The following is a 25,953-nucleotide window of genomic DNA, read 5'->3' on the forward strand; positions in this document are numbered from 1 at the left end:
AACTGTTATTTAATAAAAAGATCAATTCAACACACCAAATTTACAGACTTTACTGGAAAATAAAACTGTATTTGAATAATCAGTATTCCCATATTAAAAGTAATGACATACAGTGTATTGATGTTATAATAATTTGTCAGAGAATTTTACTTGTATATTAAAAGAAATATATTTATTATAACCAACTGAACCACAATGCACAAGAAATAATTTCCATATTTTAAAATATTTTTATACAAAAACAATACAACTCTTATGTTGCTAACATTTAAGATAAATTTGAAATTGTTGATGTTGCATCTGCAGTACATTATTAAAATTAATTTGTAAAAGATAATTAAAAATGTCATTTATACACTGATGTCAAATACTTTTTTGTATTGGAGCCTGCATCTCAGCAGCATGTGACCGTTTCAGGGAAAGCTTAAAAATCTGAAATACTACCCATAGAAAAATTTCAGTAAGCTTACAAAAGCCTGTTTATTCTATTTGAAGTTCAAAATGATGACAAAATATTTTTCCTTACCACTTATTTCAAGACAGTGAGCTCCGTCGCTGTTAACGCAGCCCACAACTTAAAGTGTCGGTTTAAGTTGTCTCTTGATCTTTCACAAAATGCTGATGTTTTAATTGTTTTCACAATAAAGACCATTTTACTCTGGCAGTAAAGCACTGCCTGGACTTGAACAATTTCTTTTCCCTGCCAGTAAGAACCACCAAAATATAAATATTTACCCTATAACTCTAAAACTGGACATGGGAAACTTGCATCAATGTATAAAATTTGACACACATGGAGAACGATTGATATCTGGACTGATTTTCTTTCTTTAAGCAGTTGTGAAAATAAGGTGATGTTTGTCAGCCAATCGCTAATTTTAATTTTTTTATGGATAGCATACTAGGTTATATGAAAGCATTAGATTCAGTGCAAATTTAGTTGGTCTTAACTGAGATAACACAATTGGTCTGCACATCCTCAAATTGGATGAAAACCATCAATGTTCTTGACCACCAGTGAGATCCACTTGAAAGTAGTCTTTATTTGAAGGGGGATGGGACAATCGGCAATGGTAAATATTTCCAATAAAAACTGTTTATCAGACATTTTGATGTGGTTGGAGGGGACTGCAGTGGCCTGTGAAGCCATATTCCATCAAGAGTCTTCACTTTGAGAAAGAAGATATGAGATGAGAAAATCAAAAGCATAGTGAAGATTATCTCAGATAGAATTCCGTGTTAAGTGGAAACTGTAGTCCTGTACTCCAAGCAGATATACAAAATGATTTCAGCTGCTACTACTTGGGCTCCATTTCCCAAATGAATGAACTTTATGTTCATTCTCTACAAAAGATAAATGTCACCCGAAATGACAAAATGTCATTTGTTGACTGTCATCAGTATTGGAAATCAACATCCTGGAGGTTACCATTGACTAGAAACTGAATTGAACTAGCCATTTACTGTTACTACAAGAGTGATATAGAGACCAGGAATACTTCAGTGAGTACCTCATCTTCTAACTCTGAAAGCCTGCCTACCAACTACAATGCACAAGTCAAGAGAGATGGAATGCTCCACACATGCCTGGATGAGTGCAGTTCCAACAGTATTAAAGAAGCTAAACAACATTCAGGGCACACAACCTGCCTGCTTGATTGGCATCATATCCTCAAATATCCACTCCCGCGACCATCTCAGTAACAACAGTGTTTTTCTCCTACAGGATGCACTACAGAAATTCATCAGGGATCCTTAAACAGCACTTTCCAAACCCATGATCACTTCCAGCTAAAAGAGCAAGGACAGCAGATATATGGGAACATCACCACCTGCAAGTTCACCTATAAGCCACTGACTAACTTGATGTCCAACCTGATATCGCTATTCCTCCAGTATCGCTGGGTCAAAATCCTAGAACCACCTCCCTAACAGCATTATGGATTTATTTACATTACATGGACTGTAGCAGTTCAAAAAGCAGCTTACTACAATATTCTCAAGGGCAGTAGGAATGGGTAATAATTGCTGGCCCAGCCAGCAAAGTCCATATTCCATGAGAGAATAAAAAAAAGGCAAGGTAGAGAAAGGAATTGCAGATTTGTTATAGCACAAATGCAGCCATTTGGCCTGTCCAATCTGTGCTACTTCTCTGAAGCAGCAAATCACTTAGTGCCACTTACTGCCACCACCAAAGTTTGGTTCGGACCAATTTTCAATTGGCATCTAGGCCAGTCCATTTGTAATTGTAGAAAGCTTTATGAAATTATGGTAAGTAGCAAATTATTATTTTTCCGGTCATCAATTTATAAATTGTCATCTTGTTTAAATCCTTCCATGATGTCATTCTTCTCTATCTATGAAACCTTCTCTTTCCCCACAAAAAAAAATCTCAGACTTTTTGTCTCTGTCCAATTCCATTCCCACTCACCAGTCATTTACTTACCATGGGGAGCTGTGCTTTCAACTGTCTACACCATGTTATCTGCTGGGAGCACAGGACTAGAGTCTTTACTTAAAACAGAATTTTAGCTGAGATAAACTTTGCTATACTTATGATTTTCTCTTCTCATAGTTCTTTCTTGAAGTGAGGACTTCTGATGGAATATACATTCTTAAACCTACCTTTTCCATTTCTCTAAGTTAGATTCTGTTCATAACTTATTATTTTAACAAAACATTTGACCACTCTCCTAACAGTTGCATCATCAACTTGATGATTCCCATTTTCTTGAGTATCCCTCTATGGGACTTGACTGTTCTATTTCAGTTCACTTTTACATTAATTACTGTCAAAATAATGCAACAGTCAATCTGTCTCTTAACTTCAAGAACAGATTTTGTCAAGAATGGTGAAAAAACTGGAAAGAAAGGAGGCTGTGAGGTTTATAGCAATTCTCAGGAAAAAACTTTTTTTTTTGGTGATATCTTAATGCAATGCAGAAGACACAGGTTCCTGAATACTATTTCAGGACTGGTACATCAATTTATCTGAAATAGAAATGTTTAGCATTGTAGAAATGTTTATCATTGTATTTTATTCATCAGTTTACTACTATTAAACCTGTGTTTCACACTCTGTGAAATGCATCACTGCTTTTAATATATTTGGCCCTTTATCCTTACTTTGAATAGTTGCTTTATGAAAATACTGTGTCATTGATTAGCCTTTATAACTTTGTAAATAAAGTTTTAAAAACAGGAAATATAAATAAGAATAATTGTTAAGAAGCATCAATAAGTACTGAGTCTGAATTACAAAACATGTGCAGGTGTACATTCGGTGCCACTTGCTGAATATATCAGAGCTCTGTACAATATAGTTAGCACCATGAATACAGAAGGATTAACATTGACAGTCCAGTGAATGGGCAATCGAGTTCATTCAAACAAAAATGATATTAACATTTTGAGTAAATCTTGGTTGTGATCCTTGCATTATTCTAGAAAGCCAAAATGTAAGTCTTATTGGTCATGTGAAAGTTTGCAAGTTTGGGTGGATTTGCTGTACGGTATTTCTTCACCAAGGTGAATGATTGTTCCTGTAACTGTTATCGACAAATTGGCTCATTTAGATGATCAGGAATTTCAACTTGCAGTAGTTAGTCTTTAAAACTGGCTTGCAACTTCCGATTCTTCTGACATGTACCATTGGTTTTGTGGATATTCTTTCATCCAGCGTGGTATGTGCCTCTGTTGAATCTAGAACAAAATGATCAGTGCGTTACATCTCATGTAGAATGCACACTCCCTTGTAAAGAAATTGGTGATTTTGATTGTAGTTAGTGATGGGGTAATCAAAAGGAAGGGTGGTGGGTTGTGAGCGAGGAGTTATGCCTATTTAAGTTAGAGACTTTATCAAAATTTTCATAACAACAGTCAAATTCCACATCCGAGAAAATTGTTTTAATTAGATAATAATCTTTTAAAGAAAAATGCAGTGGCACCAAAGGAACTAAGATCAAAAGGTTGAAAGAAGTGTTAGAGTTTCACTTAAATCATGTTAGCATTTGTGAAGCCCCTTTATAAAATGAAGTAAATTAAGTGTCTATTTATCTCAGACATGTAAACAAGATATGTAAAATAAGGGAAAATATTAATCAGAAAAAGTTAAGATAGGAATATGGCATAGGTCAAATAGAGTGTTTTTTTTTAAGGATTTGGAAAGCAACTGCTGATGGACCTATGGAGAAAGTTTAGGATAGTGGGTTGTAGTTCTTAAAGAACAATAATTGAAATTGGACTTGGGAATAAGGAGTAATCTACTCCCAATGAAGCAGCATTGCAGAAACATATACCTAGAGAGCAGATCACCAAGGCAAATAGTAGATGAATTTAAAAGTTAAAGGAGAATGGGTGGCACAGTGGCACAGTGGTTAGTACTGCTGACTCACAGCACCAGAGACCCGGGTTCAATTCCCGCCTCAGGTGACTCTGTGTGTGGAGTTTGCACACTCTCCCCGTGTCTGCTTGGGTTTCCTCCGGGTGCTCCGGTTTCCTCCAAAAATGCGTAGGTTAGCTGAATTGGCCATGCTAAATTGCCCATAGTGTTAGGTAAATGGGTAAATATGGGGGAATGGGTCCGGGTGGGTTGCGCTTCGGTGGGTCGGTGTGGACATGTTGGGCCGAACGGCCTGTTTCCACACTGTAAGTAATTAAATCTAAAGATGAGAAGATTGAATGGAAAATAAACCAAGATTGAGAAACAGAATAGTCTTATTAGATGCATGTCTGAATAGTATGGACTTACAAAGCAAAGATCAGCTTAGATGACCCTGGAAGTGAAATGCAACCTTTGAACATTTTAGAAATTGGTACGCATACTTAACTCCTTATTATACATAGCTCCTTAATATATCTGGAATAAAACACACCATTTTGTACCTTAGCAGAATGACTTTTAGTCATACTATCATCTAATAATTTTATTGCCAAACTTTTTTTTTCTTTTGCAGGAATCTTTCTTTTCTCCTCCTGAAAATGTTACCCTTTGCTTCAGGATGGTTTCACTTCAACCCAGCAGCCCAATTCTCATGTAATCATCAGTCTACTATGCGTTGGCAGACCAAACATTATTTGCTCTTACCTCCACACAAATGTGTGTTTGGATGGACAGAAATCATGAGTTGAGTCCCTAGCGGATTCTCACTCACAACTGTAGCTGTTTAGCTGGCATCTCAGCAATCTGTCTGCAGGCAAAAGTGACCCCTAATGCCATGATTGCCATTATGGGTAAGGCAAGGAAGCTGACTCTTGAGTTCACGCCAGTTGACTCCAGTCTGATTCACAATGGTCATTCAACCAGTTGAGCTAACTGATCCCCCAAGGAGTCTGAGTTTCTGTGGTAATATGAGCCAACACATGCATGGTGTAGTGTAAACTATGGCTTATATTGGAAAGGGTTCCAATTTTCTTCCTATCTCTTTAGTGACAAAGAATCTCTCCTGCTTTTACCACCTGCCTTTGGTCTTTCTGGAATGATTTACGAATGATATGTGATCTGGTTTGGAATACATCATCAAGTTGTGGAGTGGGACTTGAGCTCAGAACTTCAAACTGGGAAAAAGGGGCACTATTCTCAGCATGACTAGACCTCCTTCCTCCTGACAACATTTCTTATGACTTTAGTCAAAACTTGTTTGTTTTTTCATTCATGTTTTGACAACTGCAGATGAATTTATATAACTGGATATGGGCTTGATATGCAGGCTGAAAATTTTGATATTTGGATTACTTTTTTATGCATCATGGAATGACCTGCTCACACCTTGATGCTGAAGAAGGTGCAATATAATTAGACAGCCGTAGGAATCCATCAAGACTGCATTTGGATCACTTTTAATTTCAATGGGACTGGGTTCTGTTCTAACTTGCTTTGTGTGTCACTGGTTTAGGCTGCTAAGTAACACTGCATGTTTAAGCATGCAATAAAACCCACATCAGTTGAGAAGGGATATCTCTGATATTAACTTGCCTGAACACAGATTTTCTACTTTGAACTACATTTAATTTGGAAACTGTAAAACCAAGCAAAATTCTGAAAGTAAACTGTATGTGCACAATGAATACTTATTTAAACTTAGATACACAATATAACTTTAATTATTAACTTGTTTATACCTAATCACATTTCGTATTGTTTACGCTCACTTCAGGCTTTTGGATCGACACATTAAATTTGTACTTCATCTTTCTTCCCTCTGAGCAAAATTATTTTCTGATTTGATGACAAGATCAATTATTACTACGCCAAGTAGCAGTAACTTACATCCACAGACCAGAAAGACAGATAAAGAATGTGGATCTGTAGGCTCTTTGTTAAAGACAATCTAAATACTCAGCAATTGTAAGAAAAATGAAGATTTCAACAAAGATGAAATACTTGACTCGTTTCTCAAAGAACGCAATAACTGCTTTTTGTTTTAAGGATTTCAGGGTATTTTGGCTGATGAAATGGGTGTGTTTTAATAAACATTCATTGCATGCTTATTATTAGTCTCGTTTTAGTTATTCTTTTCGCACATTAAAATTTGCATTATGCCTTGTTATGGCATAGGTTGGTTATGAGGTTTGAGCATATTTATCTCATTAGAGACAGATTAAAGTTCTTTGAACAAGGTTCCACTGAGGCTCCATTGTTATAGCACACCAACAGTGAAGCTGAATTCTGTTGCAATAATGCTTTGCAGTTTACTACTAAATGACAATGACAACGTCAATGGGCTGACCATTTGGATGTGAAGGTAGTTTCACCTTGTGTGGTATCACAGACCTGTTTGGCTCAATCTTAAAATGGATCTTAAAAAATTAGATTGGAAAGCACCAGTTTCACTATCCCAATAGTCAACATATCTTCATACTTGAAGGTTCAAGTAAATACCAGTTTTATCTTGGAGACAGTAAGGAGAAAGGCATCAACATCTTGGCTTTTCTTGTCTCCTTTCAGGTACAATGAAGTTCAAGTGCAGGTTAAATTTGTCAGCACTGTGTTAAAAATTTACCAGCCTGAATGACATCTGAAAGGTAGATCTGGGTCAAGGGCCACTTTGTTCCAAATAACACTGCAAACCAATGCCCTAAACAAGTAGGGCAGTCGTAATTAGCTATGCAACAGGAAACATACCCCTGCTATCTGATGGTCAGTCCTATAGTTTTGTTGATTAAACTAATAATAATACACCTATGTACACTTTAAAGATTTGTTATCTTGTTTTGATAAATTGCTTGTATCATAAAGGGAAGGATTCTACACTCTAAATTAGGAAAACAGACATATTTATGCAGTCTAGACGAGAACACTGAAAATACTGCCATAACTAGTGGTAATCCCATGCATTGAATTGCTGTTCCTCAGTCTCTCATCATGTGATTTGATTTTTTTAAACTGCTCATCTACCAAAACCTAACTTTTAGTTTAAACATGTGCAGACCTGTGATTTTTTCAAAGCTATTTCTGAAGCCTTCAATATTAACCTATTAAAGAGGTCTTCCAAATGACCTCTTTAGTAGGACATTAACAGTCTAAAAGCTATAATGGTTCTCTAAGATAAAATACAAAATAAAAGGGACATTTTTTGTGCTGTACATATTTTCTCCTGAGTATTCCAGAACATTCTCTTGTACCCTAAGAAGAGTACATCTTTTCTTCATTGGGGATGGTGGGAGTGGGACAGAAGGAGAAGGTTAAAGAGAAAGCTTTATTTTATACATTGGTGTTGTCAAAGATATTTGGTAGAAGACTTTAAACTGATGGTGGCTGAATATTGTTTAATACAAACCAAAAGATTCTATATAATGTTGTAACATCATAAATGTGATAATCTCAACTATAATATAATGCAGGTTTCAGTAAACTGCAAATCAGAGTGATGTAAAGATAGTTGTTTAATGAATATTGCCCTCTTGAATTTCTTTTGATTCTTTTTGATTCCTTTTTTTTCTGTGACTATTTAACCAGTTACATGGCTAACTCTTTATGGTTTCAATGCCTTGACGACCTCAAGTATTTTCAAATGTTTATGCCTTTTTCATGAATCATGACCAACAAAGCAATTAAGAACATTGATTCTTTTAAGAGCATTAAGGTCAAGTGGAGATAGATAGGCAATCCCAGTATTTTGTTAAGTTGGAGTACATCCTATTTAGAATTGTTGTAATTTGCTCATTGGTTGGCAGACTGTGTACTGATAAATCATCGTCTTATGCATGAAACAAGTTTTCTTGAGCAGATGTTACTTTTTCAGGCTTAGGTTTGTTTAAGATTGCACTGGAGCAAGAAGATTCTTATAATTAATTTAGCATGTGGAACTAGGTGAAGAAACAAAACTAAGCAAATCCTGGTGTAGGGACAGGAAGGGTGAGAGTACTAGAATGGGTAGGCAATGGGGGGAAATGGGAATGTGAGGGCGGAAATACCTTAGGGTAGGTCTCCAATTTGTCCAGGAGCTCTTTTTGGAGGTACACCCCAAATTTCATTTGCCAAGCTACAAGCCTGAGCAGGAAAAGCTGCTGGGTTCCATATTTGGTACTGGACTCTGCCCATGGTGGATAAAATCATAGTGGTGGGAGGAGAAGGTCCTTCATTGGCCAATATTTGGATGGACTCAGTTGGCTAAAGGGAGGCAAAGTTCTGAACACCTACTTGACACAGGTAAAATTATATTAGAAGCATATAGGAGAATCCGGGACATGGTGCCCAATTCTATTCCCACATTTTATTCTTATCTCATGAGTTTTTTTGTGAATCTTGCAGAGTGCAAATTGGCTGCTACATTATCCTAAAATAATAGTGATCACACTTCAGAAATATTTTGCTGTTAGTGAATTGCTTTGGGACATTTGGAGATTATGAAGGTTCAGTATTAGTTTGCTCATTTTATTGTATGAAGCTCCGCATAGGGAATCACTAAATTTTATAAAATTTGTTCATCTTTCTGAAGAGAAAGAATAAATAGGAGAAGGATAAACATCTACATAAATATTAGTGAACCATAAGGGACTTTTCTGTAAGCATAGAATCTGTGAAATGCAATGAATTTTCATACTTTATATTGGAAAATTCTAATCTTGTAATAATAAGCAGGGATTGGATTGTTAAGCATTATTGAAAGTCCCAATCCTCTTTTTATTCTTGGTTCTTTAACCTCATTGCTTTTTTTCTGCACCAGTCTTACTGTTTACCCGTTTGCCTTCTTTCCCATCCCTGTGTCCAAGTGCTGGACCATGAACTTGCATTAGATTGGTTCACACTTCTGAGTAAAGAACCATAGTGGTCTGCCCTGGCCTCCTGCAAGATGGCTGACTAGGACACTCTCCTACACTTACCACCTGCCCTCGGGCATATTGGAATAATTTACCGGCTGACAATTAACCTGTATGGCCACGTTGCAGGCAAACTTTCCAAGGCTAAAAGTTCTGGAAGCTTCTCACCCAGTGGTAGGAAGCTTCCACTGCACTAAAGCATTTCCTTCTTGCATTTTAGGAAAAGAATAATGAACTAGAGGGGATGTGAATGTGTCACGGCAATGTCACTGGCCTAGTTATCTATAGCCCCAGGCTGATGTTCTGGGCATATAGGTTCAAATTGTACAATAGCAGGTAATGACATTTGAGTTCAATAAAAATTTGGGAAGAAAAACCAAGCTAGCCTAATGATGACCATGACCCATCCGGTTCATTATCGTATTTTTCAGAAATAAAGCTGACAATTATTGGCTGGTCGGGCTTGAATGTGATCCACAGTCATGTGAGTGACTATTAACTCCACTCTGAGCAATAATAGATGACCTATAGTATTATATGCGAGCTATCTCAGAAGCATTTTTTTTAGATTCACGGCCATCGAAATAGTTCACTGAGTATCTTATAGAATGTTATACCTCTGCCAAGAAATGCCACCACCTACGAAAAACTCCAAATCAGATCTATGTATTTATAGCTCCATGCAGTCTGTGATAGGTGTGAAACACTTACTTAATATAGACAAAATTTCAATATAGAGTCATAGAGATGTACAGCATGGAAACAGACACTTCGGTCCAATCCGATCATGCTGACCAGATATCCCAACCCAATCTAGTCCCACCTACCAGCATCCGGCTCATATCCCTCCAAACTCTTCCTATTCATATACCCATCTAAATGCCTTTCAAATGTTGCAATTGTATCAGCTTCCACCACTTCCTCTGGCAGCTCATTCCATACACGTCCCACCCTCTGTGTGAAAAAGTTGCCCCTTAGGTCTCTTTTATATCTTTCCCCTCTCACCCTAAACCTATGCCCTCTAGTTCTGGATTCCCCAAACCCAGGAAAAAGACTTTGTCTATTTATCCTATCCATGCCCCTCATAATTTTGTAAACCTCTAAAAGGTCACCCTTCAGCCTCCGACGTTCCTGAGAAAACAGCCCCAGCCTGTTCAGCCGCTCCCTATAGCTCAGATCCTCCAATCCTGGCAACATCCTTGTAAATCTTTTCTGAACCCTTTCAAGTTTCACAACATCTTTCCGACAGGAAGGAGATCAGAATTGCACGCAATATTCCAACAGTGGCCTAACCAATGACCTGTACAGCTGCAACATGACCTCCCACCTCCTGTACTCAATACTCTGATCAATAAAGGAAAGTATACCAACGCCTTCTTCACTATCCTATCTACCCGTGACTCCACTTTCAAGGAGCTATAAACCTGCACTCCAAGGTGTCTTTGTTCAGCAACACTCCCTAGGACCTTACCATTAAATGTATAAGTCCTGCTAAGATTTGCTTTCCCAAAATGCAGCACCTTGCACTTATCTGAATTGAACTCCATCTGCCACTTCTCAGCCCATTGACCCATCTGATCAAGATCTTGTTGTAATGTGAAGTAACCCTCTTCACTGTCCACTACACCTCTAATTTTGGTGTCATCTGCAAACTTACTAACTGCACCTCTTATGCTCACATCCAAATCATTTATATAAATGACAAAAAGTAAAGGACCCAGCACCGATCCTTGTTGCTCTCCACTGGTCACAGGCCTCCAGTCTGAAAAACAACCCTCCACCACCACCCTCTGTCTTCTACCTTCTGTTTTGTAGGCACTCATCATCTCAATGTATTTACATTATGATCAGTTCTGTTCATTTCTTTCAGTTCATTTCGCTGATCCACACTGACCAATAAAAGCTATCCTGTCATCCTTGACCAGGTCTCACCTGAATAGGGTGTGCTGGCCGATACATATAATGCTCTCGACCTCTGCTTTGTGAACGTGGACCTCGAAAGGCGCCTTGTCTGTCCAGCGAGTGAGGACGCCCATTCCTCTGCCTAGTGCGCTCATGCCATGACTGTAGCTCCTCTGACACAACCTCCCTTAGCAAGCCCCTGTTGGGGTATTCCTTTAGTGAAGGAGTCCTTACGATCCTGCAGTGTGATGGAGTAATTCGCTGCACGGTCGGTGAATTTTTCTCATCAATGTATTGGCACTCTCTGTAAAGTGGAGTATTCAAGTATTGCACAGTGGAATATTGTCGATTTGGATCCTTTTCCCACATTTGATTCATTGTGTTTCCTTCTGTGCGTTCAACTGCTCGATAGTGGGAGAATGACTGGCTTGGATTACAATGATAATATCCATTACCATGTAACATAGGTATTTCCAGGTTTACAGGCGAGTTATAGACTTGCCAATGCCTTGCTGCTGCTGCATTATATTCATGAGGTGTTGGAATATATGTTGGAGTTGACGTTCCAGAGCTATTGGATTCTGAGCTGGCATACCCACTCAAAGGATATGGCATTAGATGTAAATGATCACTGTTTTTCATCCCAGTAGCATGAAAATCGGGTATAATAACTGCATAATTTGATGATCTTCTTTGGGGAACCATGCTGCGCCCTCTTTGATCAGGAGGTGCTGGGAAACGGCTCACATCTAAATATCTGTTTGGCAGCGAGAAAAGTAAAGTAACTTAGATATATTAACCTTACATTGACCTTAATTATATATGCGAGCTATTTATCCATCTTTTATCCATAACAAAAAAATATAAAACAATTGATTACAGATTCACCACTCTTTTGGAGTAAATTGTTAACTCAAGTCTATTTCAAGTGGTTGTATCCCAAGGCTACAGATCTATTGCATGTTCCAGAATGTATTTATAACTCATAATCATGGTTCAATCTTTACTCAAATTACAAGACCATTTTTTATATTTAAATGTAAGGAAACTTGGAACTGCATGATTTTGAGTTCTACATGTTTCAGGTGCCATGAATCATTTCTCCAATTAAGTAAAATTTTTGAGTGAAAGTCTTGTACAAATTCTCATTGACTCTCTAATTTAATTAACAAAATTCCAAATCATTTATCTGACCCTGTCATTCAATTCCATTTGGTGTTTTTGTGAAGCTCATTCTTGGTTGAGAAAGAACAAGAATTCTTTGTTTCAAATTTGAGAGTCTTCCTTATATGAATTTCTGAATTTAATTTTTGACACGACATCCCTAAGCAATAAACCTCAATAGTTCAATCTAAGTGTACCGGAAAGGTCAGTACTCCAAGTGTTGACTCAATCTGAAATCCTGAAGAAATAAGGTTATTTTAATAATTGAAGGAGGCACTGAAACCCTGATGAAGGTCATGCCCGAAACGTCGATTCTCCTGCTCCTGGGATGCTGCCTGACCAGCTGTGCTTTTCCAGCACCACACTCACAACTCACACTCTCTAACATCTGTAGTCCTCATTTTCTCCTAGGCACTAAAATAGCATGACAAAGAAGTTTAAAGAGTCACCCAGTACAAATCAGACAAGGGGTCCTGTTGAACCAATTGAGGAAGCCTGAGGCCATTAAAGGATAAAATGATGAATTGCTCTGTTTTCGTTTTTGCAGAAAAATAATTTCACATTGGTATTGTAGAGTAAGCAACCCTTTTTGAATTGATTGTGTTTTCACAGGGAAATCTCTGGAACCTGTCTGGATCTCACTGCTCTAGATGGGTATGGTTTGCATTGTGTTTAAAATGAGGTAATGGCAGAATATTCTGGTAGCCCAGAAAACCCTCAACACTTCTCCAAAGACTGTCGACAGGTGGAACAGCTAGAAGATGTGTTTGCTGGCACGGAGTTCAATTTGGGTCAGAGTATAAATGGGTTAAAAACCCAGGGTCCCTTTCCTCAGAGAGTAATCCAATTCCAGGAATTGTATCTCCTATCTTGTTAGCTATTATTCTTCAGCACAATGTCATGATACAAAATATTTCTCACCTAATACCTCCTAATAGGCACTGCCCACCACATTACAGCAAACACTCCATAAATTTTATAGGCACATTTTTAAATGAAAGATTTATTTAAAAAATCTAATAAATGATTTAGCAGCTATAGGAACAATGTGCTGACTCCTATCAAATAGTTCAGATGCTTTTCTCATGGTTCGCTGTTATCCTCCATTTGACCGAGTTTTGCTGATTCTGTTATTCTCACAGTGCTAATGCAGCAAGAGAACTATAAAACTGAAACGTTACAACATTTTATCCCCTTGCAAGTACAAATTTTACATGTACGTTAAAGATTTGTGCCTGTTGCTCTACACTGGGGAAGAATCATGATCAACAAGCACAAAGTACAAACGGTACAAAGCTGCAACAATACCAACTGGGTGATGCATTAATTTTGCTCAATACAACAAACGTATCCATGTACAATCACATCACCACCTAGATATCAAGTAGAACTGATTGTAACTGGGAAGGTTCTGCAAAAGGGTTACAGGACCTAAAACATTGACTCTGTTTCCTCTCCATAGATGCTGTCAGACCTATTGCAACCTCTGTTTTTGACTCTAACTGCATTGTTGACCAAATACATTTTGAACCTCTTGACTGAAGAATGTGGTTGAAATTTCATTTGTTTGAGACATTTTGGTTTTAGCGAACAGAGGGGAAAGATTTGCATTTATGTAGCATCATGCATAATCTCAGAGTAGTCTAAAATGCATTACAAACTTTAAACTACTACTTCTTTACAGTAGCCACTAAAAATGTAGGGATTATGCTTGTTAATTTGCACACTGTAAACTCCCACATATGACAATGTGACAACGGCCAGTTAAGTTTATTTAAGTGATGTTGATTCAGAGATAAGTATTTACCAGGATACTGGGGGATAACTCCCCCATTCTACTTCCACCTAGTTACATGGGATGTTTTTCTCCAATCGAAAAAGCAGGAAGTAATTTGGTTTTATGTTCCATCTGAAAGTTTACACCTTTGATATTATATCACTCCCACAGCATTGTATTGGTATCAGCTCAGATTTTTGTGCTCAAATCTCAAGAGTAGAACTTAAATCCACAAGCTTCTAACTCAGAGAAAAAGAGGGTTATCAACTGAGTCACAGCTGATTCTATTTGTGTGTAAATTAATGCTTGAAGCATGCATTTTCAAATAATCCTCTAATTTATGTGTGGTGTTGATTGATCTATTGGTTTCTTTGAAGTTCTTCTGTATGTGAGTCTTTTGTTGTGGTGTAACATGGATGTTTGATCTGGGTAGTTTGATATGACTTGTCTACGGTAAAGTGTTGGTATATATGGCTCATTCAAATTTCACATATAAGCATTTAGAACATTGATAAATCTGTAAGAGCATACAACCATAAAACATGGAGCAGAAATTAGGCCATTTGTTCCATCGAGTCTGCTCCACCATTCAATCATGGCTGATAGGTTTTTCAACCCCATTTTCCTGCTTTCTCCCTGTAACCTTTGATCCCCTTGGCAATTAAGAACTTATCTACTTCTGTTTTAAATATACTCAATGACCTGGCCTTCATAGCCTTCTGTAGTAACAAATTCCACAGATTCACCATGTCATTGGGTTAGTCATCCAGAAGTTCAGACTAATGCTCCGAGGTCACTGGTTTGAATCCTACTGATTAAGCAGGAGGAGGAACTCTACAAATATCCTCAAATGGGAGGAGAATCAGCACATTAGTGCAAACGTCAGGGCTGAAATATGTGCATCTACCTCTACTCAGAAGTCCTAAATTGATGATCCATCTCAGCCTCTGGTTGAGATCCCCAAATCACAGCTACCACTCTTTAGCCAATCTGATTCTCTCCACATGATATCAAAAAACAACTGGAAGTACTAAATCCTGAAAAGGCTGTGGATACTTAAACATTCTGGCAACAGTATTGAAGACCTGTGCTCCAAGGCTATCTCCATCCAAGCCAAACTATTCTACATCCTTTCCCTTCAGCATAGGCAGTCGTGTGTAACATCTGCAAGACACAGAGCAACAACTCATCAAAGCAGCTTCAATAGTACCTTCTAAACTTACAACCTCTGTCATCTAGATGGACAAGCATCGTGGATGTAGAGGAACAACTGCAAGTTTCCCTCCAAGCCACACACCATCTTCACTTAGTAAAATATTGCCATTCCTTCACTGTTCTGATGTAAAAATCCTGGAATTCCCTTCTAACAGGGCTGTTAACACACCTATACCTCAAGACTTGCAGTAGTTCAGCACAAAGCTCACCATTGTCTTCTCAAGAGAAATTAGAGATTGTCATTAAATACTGTTGTCACCAGAGACACCCACATCCTAGATACAAAATAACTGACATTAACAGAACGTCAAAATACCCTTAATCGGCAATATATAGAAGATTTGCTCACAATCCATTTAGATTTTACCTTTCAGATAAGTTATATGGCTCCTATTCAAGAGTTTTATGATATACCAGCATCTAGCATTGAGTTAGAACTGGTTCTTGATTCCAGATCAATTATATAGTATTTATTTTATTCCTTCCTACCTTGCTGTTTGATGGTGGAGGCGCCCTCGTAGTTCAGGGGTTGATGGTGCACTTATTGAATTTTGATTTGGAAATAGATTGTTCCTCATTTCAAAATGTTGTAAAGACATGATATCACCTGATCCAGAATCCAATGGAGTCACTGCTGGACTGCTGAAAAATTTAAAGGAACAAAATTGACTGCTAATGTATAAGTATCCCTTAAAAATATAACATGAATTGCCCCTCAGTCATCAGGTCAGCAGAAAACAAAATGGAAACAAAGGGGAAGAAATGAGAGTGCTGCATGCTGCAGTGTTTCAGTGAATCACAGCGCAAACTTCAGGAACAACATCTTATTTTCACACTAGGCATTTTACAGCCTTCTGGATGTAATATTGAGTCCAACACCTTTAAACTGTGAACCTTTCTTCTTTCTCTTTTAGCTTGTGATCATGTCCTTCGCTCCCCCCCCCCCGCCCCCCCCCACCCCCACTCCATCCCACTTGCAATCCTTTCAAGTCTGGCAGGAGACACACCATTGTTCTGCCATTCTCACATTCCGATCCCTTAATCTGATCTATCAACATCTTTTCTTCACTGACACCTTCCACCCATTATCCCCAGCCATCACTACCATTCCCCCCCCCCCGCCTCAATTATAGCATAAACACTGTCCCCTCCACACTTTCGTTCTGATGAATAGTCATCTAGACTTGAAACATTAGCTTGTTCTCCCTCTCCATGGATGCTATCTGACCCGCTGCATTTGTTGTTTTCAGTGCAGATTCCATCCAGCATCTGCAGTAATTTGTTCCTACTGTGGTTTGATTGTTGGAGCCAATCATTTCAACCCACAAATTGGTGCAGGAGTTCTTCAGGGAGATACTTGAGGCCCAATCATTTTCAATTGCTTCTTTGATGACCATTCCTCCATGCTGGTTGGAAAAAACATCATCTTTATACCAATGGTATTGGCATTAGGATTGAATGCCATTTTAATTCCAATTTCCAGTTCATTATCCACAAAAATGTTATATATATTGTGACTTACGGACTCTGTCAGAATACTTGATTATGTGACAAAACAGAGAAGCTTGCAAAACTGGCTCAGATCTATAGAAAAATTAGGATAGAAACTAACAATCCATGCCTGTTTCTATTTTGGGTAATCCAGTATCAAACCCATTTGATGTGGTTACAGTATATAGTCAGGACTGGATTTCTGATTACCATGGTGTGGTTCTAGTTGATGTATCAAAGGACATTAACACACATGGATTCTTGATACCAATAAGAAATGGAAAGAACGTCACAAGCATGAACAGCAGTTGCTATATGAAATAAAAAACTTCAGATTATACGATTCAGAGCATCAGTAAATTCAAGGGCCCCATTTAGACTCAGAGACTCAAAGACATTTACTGCACAGAAGTCCAGTCGGCCCATCATATTCATTCCAGTCAACAAAGATCTGACTACACTAATCACATTTTGCAGCTATTGGCCCAAAGCAACTCAAGCAACTATCTAAATACTGCGCATATGTTATAGGAATGTTTAACTTAACTAGCCTTTCAGACAGTGATTTAGAGATTCCCAACATCCCCTGAGTGATTTCTCCTCTTGGCTTTGTACCTTTTACCTTAAATCTGTGACCTGGTTATTGATCTCTCAACTAACTTTTCAATCCATCTCTCAGGTCCCTTCTAAACCTTTGCTGCTCCAATGCAAAAAACAACTGCCTATCCAATAGCTTAGACCCTCCAACCCAGGTAGCATCCTGATAAAACTCCTTTGCACCCTCTCGAGTGGAATCACATTTTCTTATAATTTGGTGACCAGAACTTCATGCAGTATCTAATAAGTGGTCGAACAGCATTTATACAGTTCAAGCATAGCCACCTTTGCTGTTATATTCTATGCCTCAGCTAAGAAAGGTAAGTATCCCATCTGCTTTCTTAACCACATTATCTATCTCTCCTACTACCTTCAGTGCTCTGTACAGCAAAGTCTCTCTGGTCTTCAGTACTGCCCAGGGTCCCACCGTTCATTGTGTAAACTATTATCTTATTAGGCCTAGACAAGTACATGATTTCACACTTTTCTGGTTTGAATTTGCCACTGCTCTGCCAGCCTGGTCAGACTGTTGTTAATGTCCTGAAGTTTACTGTTATCCTCCTCACTATTTACCACTCTGCTAATTTTCATGACACCTGCAAAGTTTTCCATCATACCCTCTTCATTTAACTTCAAATCATTAATGTGCATCGCAAACAGAAAGGGTCTAGCACTAAGCCTTGCAGATCTCCACTGAAAACAGACTTCCACACACGGAGCCATCCTTTGACCATCTTCATCTGCTCCTTCGCCAATTTTGGATCCAACATGGCAGGCAGAGTTCAGAGGGGTGAGGACTTGAATGCAGGAACAAGACGTCTTACTATGTCTCACAGCTAGCATACAATATCCCTTTAAGAAATATGCTCATTACAGTATATCATCATTGTTTCCTGGCACTTTTTTCAATGGAATAAAGGTCCAGTTTTTGTTTTGCTGGGGTTACTTGCAGCATGACACAATTAGGGAGGCATGCAGTAGTATGAACTGCTCAGTATTAACCCAGATATGGCTGTGCCTAAGATGATTATATATGTAGAGACCAAAAGCTATAATAAAAGTCTATTGCATCTTTCCCAGAAGCTATAATAATAGTCTATTGCATACATTACCCATGTTTCATTTTTATGTTCCAGGAACTAACATTAGCAGTGTGTCATCAGATACTAATACTCCCCTGAAAGTATAAAATCAGTACTGCATCTATGATAGACCATGCAGATCAGATTCACAGCGTCATGATGGGGTTCACAGTTCTGTTGTTACAATTGGACCTCTTATATTTGAGAGATAGTAGCAATAAGGAGAAGGAAAGGCACAGATCTACAGTCAGCAGCAGTATCACAAGCACCATCGGTTTATATGACACTGCTGTGAGTTTTCACAAGGAAGAAAGACTTATTATCACTGATCAAAAGACCAAAGTAAGTTTGTGACAGAAAAATAGAATAGGGAATTTAATTAGGCATTGTGGAAACTCTGTCTCAGGAGGAAGCAATGAAGTATTAAAAAGGCTGCTAGAACATTTAAACCTTTTATTCTATGAAGCAAAAGGAAGCAACAAACCAAGTCATGGCAGCGTGGGAACGACGAGACAGTTTGCAATAGAACAAAACTGAGAACAAGTGCTGAAGCATGTTACAGACTGTCAATAAGGATGTTGTGATGGTATTCACTACAGCTAGGAGAGGTCTGTAATATTAAAAAGAACCACTGGCTGTCATTATATCAAAATTTGTGTGTGCTATAAGTGTCTTACTTCGTTAGTTTCTGTAAATTAGTTTGTTCACTTGGAATTTTAGCCGAGTTAACTCAAGGATTTCTATAGACCTAACGGTGGCTGGGATGCCTGATGCCCTAACTGTCCACTCCCAATATGGAGGACTTTGTCAGCTTCTAGAGTAGACTGCAGAGACATTAAGGACAGTTAACCTCGAAATGTTTTGTTCTGAAGGGCACAAAATATCGGCCGGGGGATGATATTTGTTGAATGCTAAATTAGTCACAGCAGGAGCGCTACTCCTGCTTTCATGTCAGTATCCTGGCCCATTCCTCATTTGCCTCCATAGCCTCTCTCCTTTTGATGGCATTCCAAGGCACAGGAGCTGCAACATGTCATTTTCCCACCTCTGCTCTCACTGTTCAAGTGGCCTACACACTCCTTCTAGGTGAAACAGTGACTCACTGGTATTCCTTTCAATTTATTGCATTGTAGTTACTGCTACACTGAGGAGACCAAGACAAATTGTGTGACAGTCCATTCATTCTGCAAACGTAAACCCTGATCACCCGTCAATTTAAATAAAATCCAAATTGTACCTTGACTTGCTACTCAAAGAGGAGCTTCTTTTCACTTTCTCGTATGGTTCATCCAGATTAGACTCCATCCATGCTGTGTCTGTGACTGGTGATTTGTCATAATCACTCCATTGATACGAGACAGGATTAATCCCTTCCAGAGTTTGAGGTGGGGTCGGCCTATTGGGCTGCAGAGGAGGCAGCGGAGATTGGTTCCTTTGCATCCCATGCTCAGATGTCAATAATTCCCTTGACGAATTTTGGCTACAATGATGTCCCATCTCTGTGAAAAGCAAAAAAATAACATGGGTCAAAAAAGAATCAATTAGACAAAAGTGAGGACTGCAGATGCTGGAAATCAGAGGCTAGATTAGAGTGGTGCTGGAAAAGCACAGCAGGTCAGGCAGCATCCGAGGAGCAGGAAAATCAACGTTTCGGGCAAAAGCCCATCATCAGGAATGAAGGCAGGGAGCCTTAGGGGTGCCCTCCCATTTATCCCTCCACCCCAGGGGCTCCCTGCCTTCATTCCTGATGAAGGGCTTTTGCCCGAAACATCGATTTTCCTGCTCCTTGGATGCTGCCTGACCTGCTGTGCTTTTCCAGCACCACTCTGATCTAGAATCAAACAAAATCAGTCAGGTCCTTAATAGCACCTTTCCATTTTGGCAAAAGTGAAACATGAAATCATTTTCCACTTGTGACCTAAGAAACTATGGAGTCTTTTGGCCCAGCATGTTCACTGCTTTAGAATCCTGGTGTAGCTCACTTTAGAAAGTCCAATAGGAAACAAATAGCGACTTGTTACGAAAAATATATTATTAGTTTTATGGTAACAGTGCTTTACAGAATATTTAAACAGAAAATCTTTCTTTTATGCAGTGTTGATAGTTGATGATAATGTAAACATTTAATATGTGCTCTGATTAACAAAAATTCTGCATTGCAAACTAGCTCTCTGACTTCTTGCTCAAAGTTGCTTACATTGTCTGCCTTCTCCTGCAAAATGAAAAGTTGTAGTGAAGGCAGATTGAGGGCCTTAAGTGCTGGTTAATTGTCACTCAAGGGCTTCTATAGGCCTAAGGGTGGTTGGGATGTCTGATGGTCTACCTGTTCACTCCCAATATAGAGGACAAATTTGGAGGTGAGCAGCAAGGTGCCAGGCTGGCCACCTCCTTTATTTATGACCTTCTTCCCCTTTCCAATACGCTGGCAGGAGGCAGTAAAGTTCAGCCTTTTAATTCTCCTGCCCCGTGGAGTATTTCCAGCATTTGCTGTTTGGGTTTGGTTTGACTTTAAACAGGAACAAACATCACAAAGAGATACCTTTAAGATGGATGTATTTCTCATAAGATTGTTATGATTGCAGTAAAACAGACTTAATATGTTGCATCAACCTTTCAGGTGTAGAACAGGCAGTAAAATGACAAACGTATCAGAAAAGTGGCATTCCAGGAGCTAATACATTTGGCAAAGCCTTTTTTTAAGGAAATTATCCATTTGAAATGTGGTTCCTGCACATGTTTCAGCAGTTGTTCACCAAATTTGTTTAAAGTCATCAGTCAGAATGCTTCTCCTTCTTCCACATTAATATTGTGCTGCAGGTGAGTCCATTCCTCAACCACACCCAACAGCCCTCTCCTTTCCATGGCATCTTTCTGTGTAAGCAAATTACGTGCATTTTTTCTAATTGAGGTTACTGTATTCACTGCTCACAATGCAGTCTCCTCTGTAATAGGGAGACCAAACACAGACTGAGTGACTGCTTTACAGTCACCCCTTCATTCCTCAAGCATGATCCTAGTCCCCTTGCCCCCCATCCTTTCAAATTTCTTCCTTACTCCCATTCTGAGCACTCAGTTATTACCCCAACAGCAGCATTCCAAAAAGAAAACTCAAGGAACACCTCATCTTTTGATTCGCTACTTTACTGCCATCTGGACTCAGCAATGAGCTCAGCAATTTCAGATTGTAACATCTGTCCGTATTTTGCTTTTTTTCTCTTTTCAGTGTTGGGTTTCTTTCCTTTTTTTCACTCTTTTTATTGCCTTTGAATGACTGGTGTCATGGTTCTGCCATTCACATGACTTGCAGATGCATCTTTTCTTTGTCATTTCCTTTGACCTTGCAACAACAACTCTTTTCTCAGTTAATGTCACCTTTTCACAGACCTTCCCTTTTGTCCTTAATCCCACCCGTTCACATTCACTAGTTTAAAACTGCTGCATGGCTAACTTATTTTCCACATTTGATGAAAGGCCATCAACCTGGTAACTCTCTTCCAAAACACTGCCAGGCAATCTGAGTATTTCCAGCTTTGTTTATTTCTATTTGGATTGTGAGCTGCTGTTGGCCTTTACTTGCTATCTTCCTGTTTGTCCCATTCCTCCATCCTTTCCTGCAGACTAAACTGAAACTTGAAAGATCTGAGCTGACAAATATAAGCCCAGGGAAACCTTAGAAGCACAAGCAAAGCCTATTTGAATCTGCAGCATGTAAAGAATGTCCAAAACAGCTAAAAAACCAAACAAAATTAACCTTCCTCAATTTAATTTTATTCATTCACAGGATGTGGACGTCATAGGTTAGCCCAGCATTTATTGCCTGTCCCTAATTGTTAAGAGTCAATCACATCACTGTGGATCTGAAATCACATGTAGGCCAGACCAGGTAAGGATGGCATTTTCCTTCCCTAAAGGACATTAGTGAACCAGCTGGGTTTTCCCCCACAATTGATAGTGGTTACCATCAGACTATTAATTTCACATTTTTTAAATTGAATTCGAATTCCACTATCCACCATAGTGGGATTTAAAACCAGGTTCCCAGAATATTACCTTGTCTCTGGATTAATAGTCTGGCACCACAAGGTCATCACCTTCCATGAATCACTATTCAGATCAACAGACCACAATTCAGTCTGTGGTATATAAATCTTATTGATCGAGGAGATGAGACTGAACATTCAGGATATAAAATTTTACATCACAATGCACATAATGATTGATAACCTCCAGTAGCCCATTTGACACCCCATCTGATTTTTGATTTCCAATAACCCCCTGCACAACCCAAAACCTTTGCAATTCATAAAGTAAGACTTACCATCTTCTAGAGAACTGTCATCAGAAGCAATCAATTCTAAAACAAAAAGTGTTGTGAGAATTAGATTTTAATACACCCAAATCAATTGTTTATCCTTTATATTTCCATTCAAATAGATCTAGCAGCTCAGGTCCAGGCACAAAAGAGGTACCCAGGGCCGTCAATGGTAGCAAAATGATATTTAACCACAATCTATAATATCATGAACCAGTACAAACCTCACTCTACCATTGTTATCAAGTCAGGGGATCAACCAAGGTTCAACGAAGAGTGCAGAAGGACATGCCAAGAGTACAGCCAGGCATAGCTAAGAGTGTGGTGTCATCTGCTGAAGCTACATTACAGGATTATTTGCATGTCAAACAACATAATCAGCAAGTGATAGACAGAGCTAAATGGTTCCACAATCAATAGTTTAGATCTAAGCTTTGCAATCCTGTCACACCCTGTTGTGAGTAGTGAATAATGACAATTAAACAACTCACTGGAGAAGGAGCAAACATCAAGACTCTTAATGACATGAGGAGCCAATCTCATCAGCGCAAAAGATAAGATTGAAGCATTTGCAACAATCTTCTGCAAGAAGTGCTGAGTGTATGATCCATTTCAGCCTTCTCCTAAGATCCCCAGTATCACAGGTGTCAGACTTCAGATAATTTGATTCACTTCATGTGCTATCAAGACATAGCTGATGGAGCTGAATGCTTTAAAGGTTATGGGCCCTGACAACATTTCAGCATTAGTACTAAACATGTCAAAAACATGCAATGCCTCTAGCCAAGCCGCTCCAGAAGAACTATAATATTAGCATCTACCTACCAATGTGGAAAATTGCCCAGTATCTCCAGCCCAAAAAAAAGTGTGACAAGACCAATCCAACCAATTACTATTCTGTCACTCTATTGCTGATCATCAGTAAGATGATGGAAAGTGTCATCTGCAGTGATATCAGGCACTACCTGCTTAACAATAGCTCACTGACACTCAACTTAGGTTCCCCCAGGGGCACTTAGCTCCTGACCTCAATACAACCTTAGTTCAAACATGGAAATAAAGAGCTGAATTTCAGAGGGGAGGTGAATAAGGGAATATTTGACTGAGTGTGGCTTGAAGGAACCCTACCAAAACTGGAGTCAATGGGAATCAGTGAGGAAACTCTCCACAGCTTGGAGTCATGGCTGGCACAAAAGAAGATGGTTGTGGTTGTTGGAAGTCAGTCAACATCATTCCACATGTCATCTATCATAAAATTGGAAAGTTTGCTGATGACTGCATGTTACTCTACACACAGATGGCATGGTGGCTCAGTGGTTAGCATTGCTGCCTCACAGCACCAGGGTCCCAGGTTTGATTCCTGCCTTGGGCGACTGTCTGTGTGGAGTTTGCACATTCGCCCCTTGTCTGCGTGGGTTTCCTCCAGGTGCTCCAGTTTCCTCCCACAGTCCAAAATATACAGGTCAGGTGAATTGGCCATGCTAAATTGCCCACAGTGTTAGGTGCATTAGTCCGAGGTAAATGGGCCTGGGTGGGTTACTCTTCGGAGGGTTGGTGTGGACTTGTTGGGCTGAAAGGCCTGTTTCCACACTTTAGAGAAACTAATCTAATTTATTTGAAACTCTACAAATGTAGAAGCAGTCAACATCCAAATGAAGTAATGATGTGGAGGTGCTGCTGCTGTTGGACTGGGGTGTACAAGTTAAAAATTACACAACATCTATTAGACTATGATCTAGTGTTGTGTGATTTTTAACACACAAAACAAGACCTAGACAATATCTAGGTTTGGGCTGACAAATGGCAAGTAACATTCCTGCCACAGGTCATCTCTAACAGGAGAGAATCTCACCATTACCTCTTGATAGCCAATGGCTTTACCACTGCTGAATGATCTGGGGGTTATCATGAACCAGAAACTGAACAGGATGGTCCATGTAAATACAATGGCTAGAAGAGCAGATTAGATTAGATTACTTACAGTGTGGAAACAGGCCCGTCGGTCCAACAAGTCCACACCGACCCGCCAAAGCACAACCCACCCAGACCCATTCCCCTACATTTACCCCTTCACCTAACACTACGGGCAATTTAACACAGCCAATTCACCTAACCTGCACATTTTTGGACTGTGGGAGGAAACTGGAGCACCCGGAGGAAACCCACGCAGACACGGGCAGAATGTGCAAACTCCACACAGTCAGTCGCCTAAGGCGGAAATTGAACCCGGGTCTCTGGCGCTGTGAGGCAGCAGTGCTAACCACTGCACCAGCGTGCCACCAAAAATTAGAGACTAAGAATCCTGCAGCAAGTAACTCACCTTCTGATTCCCCGAAGCCTGTTCACCATCTACAAGGCATAAGTCAAGGATGTGATGCAATACTCCCCAGTTAACTGGATGATTGCAGCTCCAACAACATGCAAGAAATTTGATATTATCCAGGACAAAGTAGCCCACTTGATTGACATCACATTTGAGAATATTTAGTCCCTCCACCACTGATGCCCTGTTGCAGCAGTGTGTGGCTACAACACACCAAGGCTTCCTAGACAGCATCTGTTTAATAACTCTCAATGATCTCAACCATCAAACGAGTGTTTAATATGCAGTAACCTCCTTTTATATTCTTTACAGAGTTAGGTAATTTGTGTGAATTGCTGCTAGTGTTGCCTCACTTATTGGATATATGATCAGACCCAGTGCTTACAATATTATGTATCTAAATATATAAGATTTCAACACTATGTTGTGCATCATATAAGCATTACTAATGGCTATTTGAACAGCAAACATAAAATAACTAAAAACATTTTAAAATATCAAAATGTAGGCGAAAAGTAATGCAAAATACAAAGTAATTCTGTATTTTGCAAGCACATTGGTTGATCAGTCTTAAAGCAAAAAGTTTGATCATTGATATTGGCTATGTCTTGTGACTTCTGTCTGTAAAACTGAACGTGATTAAAAAACTTTAGCTAATTTTTTTTAACAAAAAATGTCCAGCATTCAGTGATAATCCAGCTATGGTAAGGAACCTATTTGTTGAACTGAAAGTCAAATACTGCAAATGGCTCAAATATGAAATAGAAAGAGAAATTGCTGCACAAACACAGCAAGCCTGGCAGCATCTGTGATGAGAAAAACGTTGAAG

The 25,953-nt window shown here is 39.0% G+C and overlaps 1 protein-coding gene across 3 annotated transcripts in view; it reads right to left on the reverse strand.

Moving 5' to 3' along the window:
- Positions 1–3,019: 3,019 nt before the first annotated feature.
- The window catches only part of LOC140467289 (innate immunity activator protein-like), a 97,636-nt gene continuing 74,702 nt past the window's right edge, over positions 3,020–25,953 (reverse strand). For all 3 annotated transcript variants that reach the window (XM_072563549.1, XM_072563548.1, XM_072563550.1), the window contains exons 6-10: positions 22,808–22,843; positions 19,727–19,988; positions 15,809–15,961; positions 11,194–11,920; positions 3,020–3,702 (exon numbers count right to left, since the gene is read on the reverse strand). In XM_072563549.1, coding sequence (XP_072419650.1) covers positions 3,610–3,702; positions 11,194–11,920; positions 15,809–15,961; positions 19,727–19,988; positions 22,808–22,843 — 1,271 coding nt within the window. In that variant the 3' untranslated portion in view covers positions 3,020–3,609. The remainder of the gene's footprint in view (positions 3,703–11,193; positions 11,921–15,808; positions 15,962–19,726; positions 19,989–22,807; positions 22,844–25,953) is intronic.

Source organism: Chiloscyllium punctatum, chromosome 45, assembly GCF_047496795.1.
Source record: "Chiloscyllium punctatum isolate Juve2018m chromosome 45, sChiPun1.3, whole genome shotgun sequence".
NCBI lineage: Eukaryota > Metazoa > Chordata > Chondrichthyes > Orectolobiformes > Hemiscylliidae > Chiloscyllium > Chiloscyllium punctatum.